Here is a 15,566-nt window from a genome sequence, read left to right as displayed (position 1 = left end):
AATTACAAAATTAATTCAAATATATTAATTTTTTTTTATACCATATTTTAACCAAAAAATCAAAAAATTACTAAAATAAGGTATTCCCAAACAAGGCCTTAATAAGCAAACATTTATTCCTTCATGGACCAACAAAACAAAAAGAAGAAGGCATAGTTCTTTATTCGATCAAAATCAAATTGCAAAAATTTTCAATTCAAAATAGACGAAATTTGTTCATTTGCATCCCTAAATAGGATCATGGACTGCACAAATGGTTTCAGGATGACAGAAAAGTAGACCTCAATTTTTCTCATAGTTTCTACTCTCATCTCATCTATTTTTGAATTTTAAGATATACTAGTGATCACCCATAATAGTGTTACATAAAGGGCTCTGGACAAGCCTTCCAATCAACCTCCTCAAAGATGGAATTGCTGTAGCTAACAAAGCAATAATGTTTCTACTGTGTCGTCATATTATCTTAGTACCCATCCCTTGTAAAGTCAACTTCTCTAGCATTTAAGTTATCAGAATGTGTGTTTTTTCACTTAAAAATTGCAATAATAGGTTAGTTATGAACAACTCTTCTAGTATTTCATACTTCAGCAGGAAATAAAAGGCAAATCAAACAATTTTCAGGTACTTCAATCATGTCAATTGCTACAAAACCACAAGAATAAAGACAACTCAGCACTATAGAAACTAGCCATAAAATCTCTATCACCGAGAGGCCGTGCACTGACACAGTGGAGTCAGAGAATACAACAGCTGACTGAAAACTCTTCCCACTAGCCTCTGATCAGCCCAAAAACATTCTACCAGCAATACAGCCCATCTCACAGCCACTTTAGAACTTGCAGCTATTGTGTTGCAATTGAGATTTTAAAGATTGGCAGCACCAACCATCATAAAACAGAAATGTAAACATATATTAGAACAATTGTAGTAGGAGACAAATAATAGTCTTTAATAACACACACAAAAAGACAAACTTGTGAAGATGAGCAGAAATGAATAACTACAATAAATGACAAACATTTCTACTAGTAAAAAAGCTACTGATTTATATCCACAACTTGGGAGATTTTGGAACTTTGTTCTGTATATTTATTCCATCAAAAGGTTTTTGATACATTTCAAATTTGACAATTCTTAAGTAGTACAAGCCTTTCTGTCAGAGATCATTCAAGTTCTAAAATGAACATCAATAATTCACAACAAAGACAGCTAAAAGAAGTTCAGCTAACAAAGATTATTTCTCCAATAATGATAAATGATAATGGCCATTGAACTCCAAAAATCATGTATGACATGAAACACTTCAAAACTATTCACATTTGCCGCTAGTCCCTGTTATAAGAGATTGCTAATCCATAAACATGTTCTGGTGAATGATTGCAACTCTTCGTTTCGGAATCTTAATCCAAGTGAGATGAATCAATCCAATGGTTCTACCGTGGGAGAAAATTTTGAAAATCTTTGATTGTATAATATAAAAAAGTATGTAGACTTTAAGAAATATGAATTACATGTTTAGTCAAAGGTTTAAAACTTGAAGACATTTTTGTTTAACATGTTTATGAGTTGATTGCCCCCGAGGTTAATCAATTCATTGCTGCGAACTAAACTCTATTTATTAATTTTTTTTCCCTTTGTTTGTGAGTGTACAAATATAACAAACCAAACATGAACGTGATATTTAGAGCATAGCATGTTACGAAGAATTTCTAAAAAATTTACAATGAACAGATGCTTCCGGAGTATAGAAACACATTTTCTTTCAGGGTAAGTTAACCCTTGCACTTTTACCAAAATCTCATTTTGGTCACTTCACTTTCAATTGTAATAGCCAACCCCTTACACTTTCAAGTTCCAATTTCACCCTTCTACCCATCTACTGTTAATAAAGCTAAGGAAATTGAAAGCGGAGGGGTTAAATTGAGATTTTCGTGAAAGTGAGAGGACTCAAGTGAGATTTTAATAGAAGTGCAAGGGTGCTAATGAGACAATTCAAATGACAAATTTCATCAATTTTATTAATAGTAGATGGATGAAAGGGTGAGACTGTAACTTGACTTAAAATGTAAGGGGTTGACTGTTATAATTGAAAGTGAATGGACTAAAGTAAGATTTTTGGTGAAAGTGTGGGGGTACTAAGTGTAATTTAACCTTTGTTGTTTAATATCATTCTACTACTAATTTGACCAACTAGCAAACCAACCACTGCAAGAAAATCGGGAATTAGCGGCGTTTATAAAACGCCGTTATAGGCTAGAAAAACGCCGCAAAAAGATAAAACGACGTTTATAATAATTCGTTGATGATGCGGCCGTCGTTGTATCTTGTGACGTTTGAAAAACGCCGCTAAAGACTTTAGAAGACGTTTTCTAAAACGCCGCTAATTATTCACAGCCGTTAACTATGCACGTTAAAGGAGAGGAGAGAGTTATCTCTCACGTCATAATGACGACATTTCGCGACGTTTTAAAGAAAAACGCCACCATTTCTTTCATATTTTGAAAAAAAAAATGAAAAATCATAATTAATGATCTTTTAACTTTTGTTCAAACCAAACCTATATAATCCATCACCATTCTCAAAATATATACCATAATGTGAATGAGCATTCATTTTTCAATTTTCCATAAAATAAATAAATAAATAAATACAACCCCTTTAAATACAATATGACAATACAAAATCATAAAAATAATAATATTCAGTGCGCTCTCCAAATTCTCTGAAAATAACTTCATCCACAGCTCTCTTCAGCTTCATCAAGTCATCAATCATCTTCACCAAAATGACGATTATATACCTGAATCATCCAATTCCATTAACACAACTTCAATAAACTTGAATGGTTGAAAAATCTACATACTCTTGCATACCATGTCAAAAAGGCTAGAAAGATAAGAAATTATGAAATTTGCAAGTGCATGTACAATGAAATTTTTTTTATTTATATGTGTACTTTGAAGTTGCAAAATGGGACTAAAAGTGTACTGTTAAGAATTCAATCCAGATCCTCTTCAGCTTTAGTCTCCATGCATGCAGACAAATGATACTTTTTATGTACACTAAGAACCATGAAAAGAATTCCCACTCACAGAAATCAAGAATTCGATATATAATATTGAGTCTACGAAGAATGTACCCTCTGGATGCTGCTGCAGAAACAAAAATTGGTTCCACAGGGCTGCATTTTAGATCCAAGACACTGCAGTACACCAAATGCATGAAGATAAGCAGAAAGCAGAAAGTTAATCACTAAACTTTTTTTTGAGCAGGTCCAAATTATCCAATCATAACCTTGGAAATGCTTCAGTTGTGCTGAGAACGCAAACAACTCTCTTTGCATCAACATTCCATGCTTTAATGCCTCCATCAACAGTGCCTATGAGAAGCTTTTGGCCACCCAAAAAAAATAAGTTTAAATTACAACCATGAATTTCTGGTTTTAGACAATCAAACATCATTCCCCAACATGAAAATGAATAAACATGTTCATATGATGTTGAATTACATACCAAACGGTCTGATTTACAATCCCACTCAAGTGACATGATCTCTGCTCCACAGTAGATGGTCGCATTTCTTGATGCTGGAGTTGATGGGTCATATGTCCATATCCTTTATCATAACAAACAGAACACGTAAGGCAATTGTGGCCACAACACGAACTAAACCTTATACGAGGCCTCATCTAGTATGCGTCCAATAAATGCACCACCTCTAAGGTTTGATGGAATCAAAATGAACTACATTTTAGTACACATCTGTTCCAGCCACATTAATTTCAATTGTCAATGCAATAAAAATAAAAAATAAACAAACAAATGACCCAGAAAAGCTTCTGAAATTCTGATCAAAGAGTGATATTATGAAAATTCGTTTAACTACCCAGCCAAGTGCAGAACACTTGGAGGCTAACACCTAAAATGTATGGTGTCCAGGTCAATAAATATGAGCAGATTGAAGGAACAAGTTAATAGTAAGGGCACTATTTCTTTCTTTAGAAAATACAACTAGTTTATTAGCCTCCCACATTACTCTGTTGGTATAGGTAATCTCAGCATGTTAACAGCTTTCATCATAAATACCTGACAGTACCATCCACAGAAGCACTGGCAATATTGTTTCCTGATGCAGAAAAGCGGCACCGACTGATTGGACTTGTGTGGCATAAAAATGTCTCCTATATTATGTTATAGAAAGTTACACAGACATCAAACATAAATGAACAAACAAATGCAGTAAATAAACAAGACAAATATGGACAAGGGGAGAACGAATTTCAGTAGCAAAATTTTAGTAACACCAAAAGTCATAAATGGTGTTATAAGCCATATAACCTGAAAATCTACTTTCACTTCCGAAAATTCTTCTTCTCCAGCCATTTCTCTGCCAGTTTCTGCAACAACACAATCAATATTTATTTTCAACAGTTATCTAGGAGAATTAACATGAAGCTATTGTCCTTATTAGTAGAATAGAAAATTTCCCTATTTTTGTTCAGAAGAAAATCATCTGTGAAGCACAATAATGCTATGTTGCAGAAGACATGTCCAGTGCTTGCACAAGTCAAGCAAGCACTGGACACTTTCCAATATAATTTTTAAAAAGGAAAAAAAAAAATCCTATAACTAATAAAGAATTGAGTAGTAGTATATGTTAAAAACATGTATATGGAACTCTTTCCGATGAAAAGAGCTTTTTAGGATTTGCCTTCCAAGTAATGCAATTGTTAATATGGAAACTAGAACAAATCAATCAATTATATATTGGTCTCTTGCGAAATAGAAATATGTATACAAATAGAACTTAAATTCTACATATTGAGGTGTTTTCCCCATGCCCACCTGTTCAAAATTGCTGTGTCCATATCCCGTAAAGTGTTGTGTTTATGTCATGTCTGCGTATCCTTGTGACAAATGAGCACTAAGCTATCGCTCGTTTTTATTCATATATAAACGAGAGAATGAATGCAATCATGACTTACCAATATAAAAGTCATCCCGAAACATTTCAAGGGTATCACTTGACCCACTCTCTCTCAAAATCCAACCAAAAGAATCACAACATAAAGCTAGGAAGAGGTCCAAGAGGCCAAGAAACTCTAGAACATATTAGAAATACCAATTATAAATAATTTCTTCAGCAACATAAACAAAGCTTATATGAATAACAGTGCAAGCAATTGTGTCATCATATAAATTAGCCAAATTTGCCAGTACCAAACTTACAGCCATGGATTGGTAAACATCATAGGGTACAAGATGAAATTGACAAACCAATAAATGGTTCAGCATCTAAAAACAAAACACAGAGATTCATAGAATTTCTCTAGACTCAGAAAAGTGAGAAAGGGCAATTTTACCATTCTGTTTCTATTTATGTAACATGACAGTCTCCCAACTTCATCTTCCTCCCTCCTACTCTATATGTCTCCTATCTCATACCACTCACTCATTGTACAAAATCTTTAAATGGTCACTCTACCACCACACCTCCAAATGCCAACAAACAGAAAGGGAAAAAATAAATTAGCCACTAGGCTCTATTATGCATGACCAAGTGTTAAAGTTACAAATAATATTTCTAACTGTTTTTCCAATAGCCCATACAATATGCCAATACCAAGGATATATTTGTCCACCATTACTCAAGTTACCATGACTCCCTCAGCATCTTGCTCTCTGGCAAGGTCTTGAAGAAACCAGGTGGCACTTCTATTGTCGGCAACTTCAAGTTTCAGATCTAAAAGTTCAAATATCAAACTCTCATCACGCGCAGGGTCCGCAAAAACCTCCTTCAAACAAGCAATGAATTATTACAACACGAAGTCAGTCAACAATTGAGATCCAAAAAGAGTGATAATGAAACTGAAACAGACACAGCATCATATGAAGGAAACAAATTGGAGAACTATTAAAAGAAAAATGCATCAATAACCTGATGATCAGGGACTTGTCGAATGTTGCACACATCCTGCAAGTCCAGCAAAAGTTCATCAGTCAATGGCCTTGTCTAGTGTTCAAATATTAATGAACCCTTAAATATGTATACATAGATATAAGAACTAACCTGAAATCGAAAAGGGAATGTGTTGGCTATTGCGCCACCAAACAAGGGACACTCGGCATGGTAATCTTCTGCCCTTTTTAGCAATGTTTAGACCCAATAGTGCACTTTTCCAAACTAGAATCAAAACAAAACACCCATCAAAACCAATTACACATTTGTGCACTCAAGACATTTACGAAAGTCATACTTGTTTTGTGTTGCACAAAGTCAGACAAATCGAAACGTTAATTTCTAAAATTTTGGTGAATTGAAAGTACTTACTTGTGAAGTGTAGAAAGCGGAGCAAATAGTGGGGGCAAAGAAGAAATCAAAGTTCCCAATTTTACTTTATTTTTAACTGTCAGATTTTAATTAGGAACCAACAAACATTTCAATTCGACACAACGTCAAGTTGAGACATGTCAAGTGGAATTCACGTGTAAGCTGTGTTTTGATTAGTATAGATGTTTGTTGGTATATTTGTTAGTATCCAAGGCTGGCTCTAAGTTCTTGGGGGCCTTAGGTGAACTGTCTTAACCTGGACCCTTTATTCATAATCACAAAAACAAAAACAAAAACCAAAAAAACCTTTGTGGGTAAAATGAAAAGTACCTACAATTTTATTTTTCATTAACATGATTTCATTATCAACTGAATCTGAGCTCTTTCTTTGTTTCTTGCCACTAAAAAAATTACCAAGAACTCCCACTTAAGATTGAATTAATTTTTTTTCTTTTTTTCATATCATGAACTATGCTTTCAAGGAAACATGATTCTATATAATCAATCCAAATTGAAGATAAATTTAACCCATAGATATTATCTGAAATTTAATAGGAATTCAACCCAAAATCCAAACTATATAAACACACATATGTAGTGAGACCATTGAATAAAGAGAAGAACAGAGAAAAAGAAAGAGAAAAACATTGAAAATTTCTTAGCTGCCTATTTGTGGAACAAACAAGAAAATCTATTTGAATCAAATACAACTGTAGATCAAAACTATTGAAGCCGAATTTATCCAAAAAAAAAAAAAAAAACTATTGAAGCCGAATACCTGAGAACTGAAAAATATAAAACAACCATACCTGAGAGAAACATAACCCTAGATCAGATCCAAATCATCCAAACCAAGCTCGAGCCATCGTTTATGGAAGAGATGAGAACCTAGATCGCCGATGAAAATCAAAACCTAAGCAAGAGTTTATTTAAATGGAACACAGATCCAGATCGTTACTTTGTAGTGATGAAAATCTCTGAATCTTGAGTTCACTCATAGTAAGTCTAGATCAAACTCGATGAATAACAAGCCCTATAATGAAAATCAAAACCCTAATCAAATGTAAATACAATAATTTTCAATAATAAATTTGAACATATATGAAAACTAGTAAATAAATACAAGATTGCTACCATGAAAGCTCTGTATCTCAAGTGAACTCAGCAACTCCAAATCACGAGCGATTGGATACCTGAATCCATAAAAAACGAAAACCTAGATCTGTAAAGATTAAGGGAAATCGAAAAATCTCGAAGGGAAACCGAAAAATCTCGAAGGAAAATATTAAATCCTAAGACCTAGTGCACAAATCGAAATCGAGATCCAGATTGAACAAGAAATCGTTGAGATTAGAAGCATTAATCTCTCTGTAGATCTATAAACTCGAGGAAGTCTTCATTGCTGTTGCATCCACGGCTCTTTAACCAGGGCCAGTGAGAGAGAACCATTTTAGAGAGAGAGAGTGATAGAGCCAGTTGGAAATGTTTGATTGAAAAGATATGGGTTAAGTCTCTGTGAAGTTAAACAGACTTGCCTCATTGAGACAATCAAAGGGCATCCTATTAATTACTCTTTGAAAAGCGTGCCTGTCATTGAGATATGTCACAACGTTTTTAAAAGCGTCTTGATGGAAGCGCCACCGTAAGTAATTTTTTTTGTAGTGAACTAGCAGATATGGAAGAATCATTTTAAGAAACATACAGAAGGATATATTGGATTTAATAAAAGAGTGTCAATATTTCTATTCAAATAATCAAAGAATCAATGAAATCTCCACATTAAATCTGATGTGTAGCACGCATGCTATAGTTAACAAGCATATCATAAAACATTAGAATGAGTAAAAGAGAATTTACCTTGATCTACGTGGAATGTCCACATGTTTTCTGCACATTCCTTTCCATTTTGATCTGATATCCGTTTCCTCACTTCACTCCCACATGATCAAAGAATAGATTCCATGTTTACTATTCTGTTTGCTGCAAGAGCTGGTTATTTTACATCAACTTTTGGAATGTGTACTATCTTATGCCAATCTTCCCCCTCTCCCTTTTGACGTCGCCTTTTCAATTCAGGACCGCAAAAAAAAAATGTCCAAATTTTGGAGTTTGGATAGGCTTTGAAAGCTATGTGGCAGTGATGAAATCTTGCGGCAGAACTCAATGTGCAATGATTGAAGTGATGTAAGGTTTCCTAACCATTCAGGCAGTGATGTGAACTCTGGATACTGAGAGATGGATAGAGATTGCAGTAGGGGGATATGTTGCAATGACTCTGGCAAAGTCTTCAACTTTTCACAATGAACATCAAACGGTTGGGAGTATTTGGGCATACCTTTAATGATTAGGTGTCGTAGGGAAATAAGATGTTTAATGCTCTCTGGCAAAGTCACTAGCTCCGGACACCCATAAACTTCCAATTTCTCCAGGGCAGTGAGGTGTCCCAAACTCTCCGATAAAGAACTCAAATTATTGCAGCGATTAATCTCCAGATGTTGGAGAGACTTTAAGCTTCGTAGCCCATGTTCTGGCAAAGACTCAAGCCCATGACACGAATAGATACACAATGACTTCAAAGACACAAGGCTTTCCAGGTTTGTAGGCAGCACTTTCAATTTGCTAAACCTTTCAATGTATAGAGAATCAAGAGCATTTAGGTTTTGAAACATCTCTTCTGGAAAAGAAATCACCTTGTCGTCATGACAAACTGTAAGTGAAGTGAGACAAATAAGATTTGAGATTGAACTTAGCGTCACGTTGCTGCATCTTGAGACATACAAATTTTCAGGTGATGAAAGATGAGGCAAGGTCAATTTAGGGCAATTCTTGATGCTTATTTTGTGAAGACGAGGGAGTAGCTCTCTTCCTTCCTCCCTTGACAACCCTTTCAAATTCGGCAAATCCACAATACTGAGGTCTTCCAAAGACGGGAATCTTCTAACCGGGCCTTTGCCAGGGAAGTCATTATCAATGGAAGTATTAAACATTTTCTACAATCAAGTAATGCAATAGAAACCATATTTGTAAGAATTGAATCCCCCATCCAAAGTGGGAAGTGGGCACCTCTGTATTTGTCAATGATCAACTCTTCAACATTTGGGTGAGGTTCCAGGGCTTCAAGTATTTGTTCAATGTTTGCTTGCGATTCAGATTCACTGTAATCTTCCCACGACAACTTGATGATGCGAAGATTTTGTTTTCCTATCAAATTGGTTTCTTTAGCATCTGTTGGGTTTCTCACTCTCTCAAGGTGCAAGATATGCAGTTCTCCTCCAAGATCTAAGCATTGCAATTCAGCAGCCCGACAACCTCTACTCTTACCCACAACAAAAAGACTCTCTTCAGGAGAGTTAGCTGCCCAAGCTTTGGAGGCATGTCCTGTATTTTCCAACAATATTTCAAATAAAGATTTCGGAGGCTCCTTAGGTACTTCATGTTCTTGGGCAGACGCTGAAGCTCATAACAATGATTTAGGTTTAAAGTTTGCAAATTGTGGAGGCTACAAATTGACTTTGGGAGTGTTAGAATGGAAGTATAAGAAAGGTTCAAGTATCTTAGATGTTTTGAATTGCCAATAGAAGATGATAGTTGAACCATGTTAATGGCATTTGCATTGAACACTCGTAGAGAACCAAAATTTTTAAAGTCACAAGAAAAAGGTACAATACAATCACATCTCATGTTTAGAATTGGATGTCTGCATTGTTGAAAAATTGTTCGTAAGGATTCAACTTCATGCAATGCTTCAGGAAAAACACCTGTCTTCATCGACTCACTAACCAATGTAATATGATGAATTCTTTGCTTTGATATATTACTTGAGCTTTTATCCTCCATCACATGACATTCATGTTCCGTAACAGATTGGGCAAGGTCATGCATAAGATCATGCATTTTGCAAGTAATGGTGTTAACTTGATCTTTGTTCAAATCTTGAAAGAAAGATCTCCAGTGTAACTCATTCCATATAACGTTTCCAATATCTTCCAACTCCAATTGTCCATTGGACGAAATAAAGCCATTAGCCATCGAAAGATCAATTAAATTTTCCTTTTCAATTCTAGAGCCCTTTAGAAAAATGGCACAATAAGCAAAACATCGTCTCAATTCCAATGGAGGATTATAGTAACTTAATCTCAAGGCAGGCAATATGGTATTTTCCTTGTGGTGCAAGTTCCAAATTTCACTTTCCTTAACAGAAAGCCATTCTTTTTCCTCACTTTTGAAGCGCATTAGCCCTCTAAGGGCCTTTGCAGCCAAAGGCACACCCCCACACTTCTTCACTATCTCCTTCCCAATGGCCACAAGGTTTGGACGCTCTTCATTCCCGAGTCCAAATGCTCGTTGCCTGAACAACATCCAACAATCATCTTCAGATAAAAATGGCAAGTGATGGGGTGGGATAGTTCCCATGATTGATGCAACCTTTTCAAGACGAGTAGTGACGATAATGGAAGTGCCTTTTGATCCACATGCTAGTAAATATTTCAACCCATCCCACTTCTCTTGATCTTCGTCCCATGCATCATCTGATACAAGCAAATATCTTTTTCCATCCAACATCTCGCGAAGGTTTTTCTGCAGAGAATCTAGGTCTGAGGTTTCACATGCTTTCCCAGATATGGATCCTATTATTGTTTTTATCACACTTTTCACATTGAAATCCTGAGAAACATAAACCCAAATTTTAAGCTCAAAATGCCGTTTTACCCTCTCATCGTTGAAGGCCATTTGGGCAAGTATTGTCTTGCCAAGCCCCCCCCCCCCATACCAACCATAGGGTAGACAGAAACATCTTGGCGATCGCATACTTGCTCAACCAAGATTTGGACAATCTTTTCTTTATCTTCTTCTCTTCCATAAAGCTGTGGTTGAGTTAAAGCAGAGCAGGTTTCGTGTATTTCAGCAAATTCAACTCGCTGCTCTACAACCACCTCAGTTAAATGAAAATTCTATCGCTCTTCGACAATTGCATTTAAGTTCTCCATGACATCTTTTATCTTATTCCCTATCTTGTGACGGAACACGATGTTCTCAACAGAATAACAAGTGAACAAAGAAGTGCTTACCTTCCTCAGAGAAACAGAATTCTGGTCATTAGATCTCCATCGGAGAGCTTCAGTTGAGCACTCATCCAAGATTTCGTCAACCTCGTAGGCTGCATCACTGAGCTTTCTCAACCAATTCTGTATTGCTTTGTTTTGGTGTTGCTTTTGGTCAGCATCTTCGAGGATAGCCTGGATCGTGGAGAGAGTGCTTGAAAGCTTTTTCATCTCCTTTTCAACCCCACAAATCAAGCCCATTTCCTTTTGGATCAAGGAGTTGAGATTCTGAAGCACAAAAGGAAGAAATGAGGCAGTCATGGTCACCTGCTAGCTAGATATCTGAATTCAATTCAAAGGTAAGCTCTCAAAATTGCAGATGCTTTGCAAAAAAAAATGGTGAGAATGACCAGAGAGGTGATGTATCAAGAAAAGAAAGGTTTCATGATACGATAATTAATTGTGCAAGTAGACAACTTCGCCAAATACTCTGGAAAAACAAGTGCCTAGTTAGGAACTTACTCATATGCATCGTTTACATGCCTTCCTGTGTGAGTATAAATTCATTCACACAATGTCAACAAAATACATTTCTTTTTTTAATTGAATCAATGGAGTGTTTCCATAAATAATGTGAGATTGACTAACGAGAGTCTTCCATTAATTAAATCAATGTAACGGCCTCGCAAACAATGTGAAATTGACTAATCATACTTGTCTTCCTTTTGGTAAAGACTTCACAAATACAGTGAACACATGGGATGGGGGTAGTGGCTGATTGAGGGGTTCGATGAAACTGCGTGGGCCCCTTCATCTTCATTTTCCTAGTAATATTAGAGAATGTTTGAGATAATCTAAATAAATATATTTTTAAATTTTTTATAAAAAATATGTAAAAAAATAAATAACTGATGTAACTCAAAAAAGATAAAAAAAAATATGTTAATGTAAAGATGCCAAATAGTGCCTCATTATTCACCAAAGACAAGAGATGGCAATAACAAAGAAAATGTTTAAAACAATTCATGTCCATTATCTTTACTTCGAATTCACTAATGCAATTCATGCATGTTATGAACTAAAAGTCGAACAATTGCCAAAAGAATAATTTAGAATCAGGAAGTCCCATCAAATGCTAAGCCTTAGCAGCCTGTAGCAGTTTCTTCCATGATGAAGTACAATAAAAATCAAGAAAATTTCCCATTGCATTCAACCAACTCCCACAGTGGGTTAAAACGAAGTGGATACTGAGATGAGAAAATGATTTTCAAAACAGGCATACAAAATTCTAAATTTACTAACTTAGATGAAAATAAACATCACAATGAGTTCAAATAGACCATGCTAAGTAGTCTCTCAGTGTCTCTCACCACAATTCTTGCTTTCCAATCAAAACAACTACCCTAGCAACCTAAAACAATTTAAAACCACTTATTTGCTCCATTTAACTAAAGCATCACTATAAGCCTCATACAAATGAGCATCATCAAGCTTTCAGTTTATACGCGTCGTCTCTTTCGAAGTCGGCATCCGTTGTGGGGTTTCCGAGTTGTGTCCTCAATGTACACTATGGGATTTTGATCACCTCGAGAAAAGGTAAAGCCCTCTCTGAAGCTCACGATTGCTTGCTTCTTTTTCTTGAAATAAGTGAATCCGTTCACTTTCATTACGACAGACTTCAGTCCCAAATTCCTTACTAGCCGGCCAACATGTTCTGCAGTTGCTTCAGCAGCATATCGAGAAAGTTTAGGCCCTCCTTTCATTTCTGACAAACATCCCGAGGAAGCCCCAATTTTTTTGTTCCCCTTGGAATCTGTCACAGTGACAAAGGTATTGTTGCGAAGCAGCTTTATATGGACAATATCTGCATTGTTCTCAACAACATACCGAGAAAGTTGAGAACTGCCCATAACGCCCTTTCCTTCTTCCTCTATTATTCCCCTCACAAAATTCATGGATCTAGAGTTCCTTGCTGTCTCAAACTCCTTATGACTTGAAGAATGTATGAAATGCCTAAAACTTGCTTCCAAGATTTGAGGTACAACATTGTGATTAGCTGCAGCTGAAACATCGCTATGGAGATAAGACCTGCATTTCAAATCTCCCAAACCTGCAAAAGCCAAAAAAATTTCATCACTACCCAAGTGAACACAATTTCTCCAAGGAAAATCCAAACAATTAGCATTTGCCTTATTCCCACACCAACTTCTCACATGGGTTCATGAGAAACCTAATTAGCATCCTCCACCTAAGTGTTTAAGATAAAAAGGCAGTGAGGTCACAGTCACATACCCCAAACAAACTGAAACCATCAATATGCTACTCGTAAGTTCAAAAAGCAGGAATTCATTAAGTGACCGAGGCCATTTAGAAATAATCACAACCATCTCCGATATAATTTGAAATGGCAATACAACCATTCTCTTCAATAATGTTATCTCATTTAATGCTACATAATTTTAGAATAACCAGCCAGTGTCGTCACATTCACTTGAATCTTATTCAGACTAGATTCCAAGGCCATGTTATTCAACAAAATTGACGGATTTTTAAATCTTACAACTAATAATGCCAAAATATACATATAATTAGAATTATATAATTTCATATCTATTGCAAAACAGACAAAAACAAGAGGAAATTATATATCTCATAATCTCACTAATTCAACTAAATAACCAATCCTACACTAATCTCATTGATTGTTAATCCCCTCACTATTAATCCAGCTAATCAAACACACTCTTCTTCTTGTACATTCCAAAGTCAAGAGTTCATTACAATGGCCAGGATAATCTACAAAAATCACAGCCGTCTCAAATATGATGAAATTTGAAATGCAATAGAACCGTCATCTTTAATGGAGTCTAATCAAATGCTATAAAAACACACAAAAAACAATAGAAATGTTAATAAAGAGCATCCAAAAACACCCCATGAAACAATATGTTGGGTAATTAGCTATCACTGTATTTCTTCGGTTGCATATCTCCATATTACTTCTGTTTCAAAAGCTTTTTTTTTTTTGATAAGACAAATTATCTCAAAATGGGTTCACTCTATAGACCTATTGGCAGCATTTAACACTCTGGTAGGTAACTGAGAAAACAATGGACGAACAGAAGCTAGATTCTAGACAACAAATTAACCAAACAAAGCACAAAGACAACATATAGCTTTCATGAGATTAAAAAACAGAGTTGAATAAAGACAAAAGATTTAACCAAACACAGACTTGCCTGGAACACCATATATTTGTGGGATTCGAAAGAGGGACCGATGAGTGAGGGTCTTGAAAGGGGTTTCAGATCTGGGGCTGAAGACCTGAATAGCTCGATCAAACAACCCTGGGCGGCCCGAGAATCTCAGCATGGATCAGTGACCGATCATGGCTCAATGGTTTCAGATTCAGACTACGCTGCTTTATCACAGAGAGAGAGAGAGAGAGAGAGAAGAGGGTACTTTTAGGGCTGGTGGTGGTGATGATGTGTGAGTAGTCGGGAAGGTTCAGTGTTCGATTCTTTCTAGCAGCACCATATTCGCATATATATGGTAAAATCTTCAAAAAATACAAAAATAACATTGCAGTAGGTGAAATGTGAAATTCTAATTCACACCCTTCTAAAAATGATTTATGATATAATGCATCTCTAGTCATATTATTTTTTTATGAGGAAATTAATTTAAGATCTCTCTTTTATTTTTAATAATAGAAGAGATTTAAAATATTATTTTATGATATATAAGGTCTTTCAAATCAAATTGCCATCTCTTTCTATTTCTTTGCTCTTCTCTCTCTGACGAACTCTATCTCTATCGCCGGAGTTCATCGTCATCGTTGTCGTCGTCTTCTCCAACTCTCTCTCCTCCATCAAGTGAAGCTCAAGGCATCCTTATCCATGAACGATTTTACTGATCTAGAACAGATCATTATCTCCGCCAATAGAAACTCTCTCGCCAAAAGCCCCACTAAAGCTGTTGTTACTGTTGCCTCTGCTGATCCCTTGTCCTTCTACACACACACTCTAGAATATATATATATATATATATATATAAATATATATAAAAGCTCGATTCTTCATCTCTTCTTTGGAAAGTTCATAATTGATCGCCAATTTTGTAATTGAGCTTTAGTAGGGTTAGGGTTTTTTTTCGATGGTGTTGGGTAATTCAAAGGGTTCTCGATGCTCGCAA

The 15,566-nt window shown here is 35.7% G+C and overlaps 3 protein-coding genes across 10 annotated transcripts; all 3 read right to left on the bottom strand.

Moving 5' to 3' along the window:
* Window positions 1-2,540: 2,540 nt before the first annotated feature.
* On the bottom strand, window positions 2,541-8,297 carry LOC114272634 (uncharacterized). 8 transcript variants are annotated; one of them, XM_082901872.1, is made up of 13 exons: window positions 7,465-7,865; window positions 7,289-7,363; window positions 7,140-7,218; window positions 6,070-6,183; window positions 5,938-5,973; window positions 4,985-5,794; window positions 4,845-4,897; window positions 4,338-4,396; window positions 4,086-4,180; window positions 3,513-3,615; window positions 3,295-3,389; window positions 3,140-3,202; window positions 2,541-2,800 (listed from the first exon to the last, which is right to left on the bottom strand). In XM_082901872.1, exons 8-13 carry the CDS (start codon window positions 4,380-4,382, stop codon window positions 2,659-2,661), a joined length of 543 nt encoding a protein of 180 aa, XP_082757998.1. In that variant the 5' UTR covers window positions 4,383-4,396; window positions 4,845-4,897; window positions 4,985-5,794; window positions 5,938-5,973; window positions 6,070-6,183; window positions 7,140-7,218; window positions 7,289-7,363; window positions 7,465-7,865; the 3' UTR covers window positions 2,541-2,658. The 8 variants fall into 8 exon arrangements, 5 of the variants coding, with proteins under 5 accessions (XP_082757998.1, XP_082757999.1, XP_028070157.1 ...); XM_082901873.1 differs by lacking the exons at window positions 4,845-4,897; window positions 7,140-7,218 and having other exon boundaries at window positions 5,657-5,794; window positions 7,465-7,523; window positions 7,630-7,847; XM_028214356.2 differs by lacking the exon at window positions 4,845-4,897 and having other exon boundaries at window positions 5,657-5,794; window positions 7,140-7,363; window positions 7,465-7,523; window positions 7,630-7,822.
* A 105-nt stretch (window positions 8,298-8,402) lies between these two features.
* LOC114272635 (putative disease resistance protein RGA3) lies at window positions 8,403-11,693 on the bottom strand. Its single transcript, XM_082900404.1, has 5 exons — window positions 11,400-11,693; window positions 11,106-11,195; window positions 9,903-10,995; window positions 9,425-9,780; window positions 8,403-9,320 (listed from the first exon to the last, which is right to left on the bottom strand). The coding sequence occupies exons 1-5, from the start codon at window positions 11,691-11,693 to the stop codon at window positions 8,403-8,405; spliced, it is 2,751 nt and encodes a 916-aa protein (XP_082756530.1).
* Window positions 11,694-12,636: 943 nt separating this feature from the next.
* LOC114272633 (small ribosomal subunit protein uS11m-like) lies at window positions 12,637-14,980 on the bottom strand. The gene is made up of 2 exons (XM_028214354.2): window positions 14,612-14,980; window positions 12,637-13,482 (listed from the first exon to the last, which is right to left on the bottom strand). The coding sequence occupies exons 1-2, from the start codon at window positions 14,742-14,744 to the stop codon at window positions 12,872-12,874; spliced, it is 744 nt and encodes a 247-aa protein (XP_028070155.2). The 5' UTR covers window positions 14,745-14,980; the 3' UTR covers window positions 12,637-12,871.
* Window positions 14,981-15,566: the final 586 nt, after the last annotated feature.

The sequence above is a fragment of the Camellia sinensis genome, chromosome 13 (assembly GCF_055761805.1).
Source record: "Camellia sinensis isolate YWXY chromosome 13, ASM5576180v1, whole genome shotgun sequence".
Lineage (NCBI taxonomy): Eukaryota > Viridiplantae > Streptophyta > Magnoliopsida > Ericales > Theaceae > Camellia > Camellia sinensis.
This window is presented reverse-complemented; position numbering and strand designations above follow the sequence as displayed.

Excerpts from the sequence above, each read along its gene's own strand:
- LOC114272634 (XM_028214355.2), bottom strand. The coding sequence starts at position 5,009 with ATGTTTCGGGATGACTTTTATATTG. Across the intron at positions 3,390-3,512 it reads ATTGTAAATCAGACCGTTTG|CTTCTCATAGGCACTGTTGA; the intron begins GTATGTAATTCA and ends GGTGGCCAAAAG. Across the intron at positions 2,801-3,139 it reads TCTGCAGCAGCATCCAGAGG|GTATATAATCGTCATTTTGG; the intron begins GTACATTCTTCG and ends TGGATGATTCAG.
- LOC114272635 (XM_082900404.1), bottom strand. The coding sequence starts at position 11,693 with ATGACTGCCTCATTTCTTCCTTTTGTGCTTCAGAATCTCAACTCCTTG. Across the intron at positions 11,196-11,399 it reads ATTCTGTTTCTCTGAGGAAG|CTTTATGGAAGAGAAGAAGA; the intron begins GTAAGCACTTCT and ends ACTCAACCACAG. Across the intron at positions 9,321-9,424 it reads CCCTGGAACCTCACCCAAAT|AAAATGTTTAATACTTCCAT; the intron begins GTTGAAGAGTTG and ends ACTTGATTGTAG.
- LOC114272633 (XM_028214354.2), bottom strand. The coding sequence starts at position 14,744 with ATGCTGAGATTCTCGGGCCGCCCAGGGTTGTTTGATCGAGCTATTCAG. Across the intron at positions 13,483-14,611 it reads ACAAATATATGGTGTTCCAG|GTTTGGGAGATTTGAAATGC; the intron begins GCAAGTCTGTGT and ends TGGCTTTTGCAG.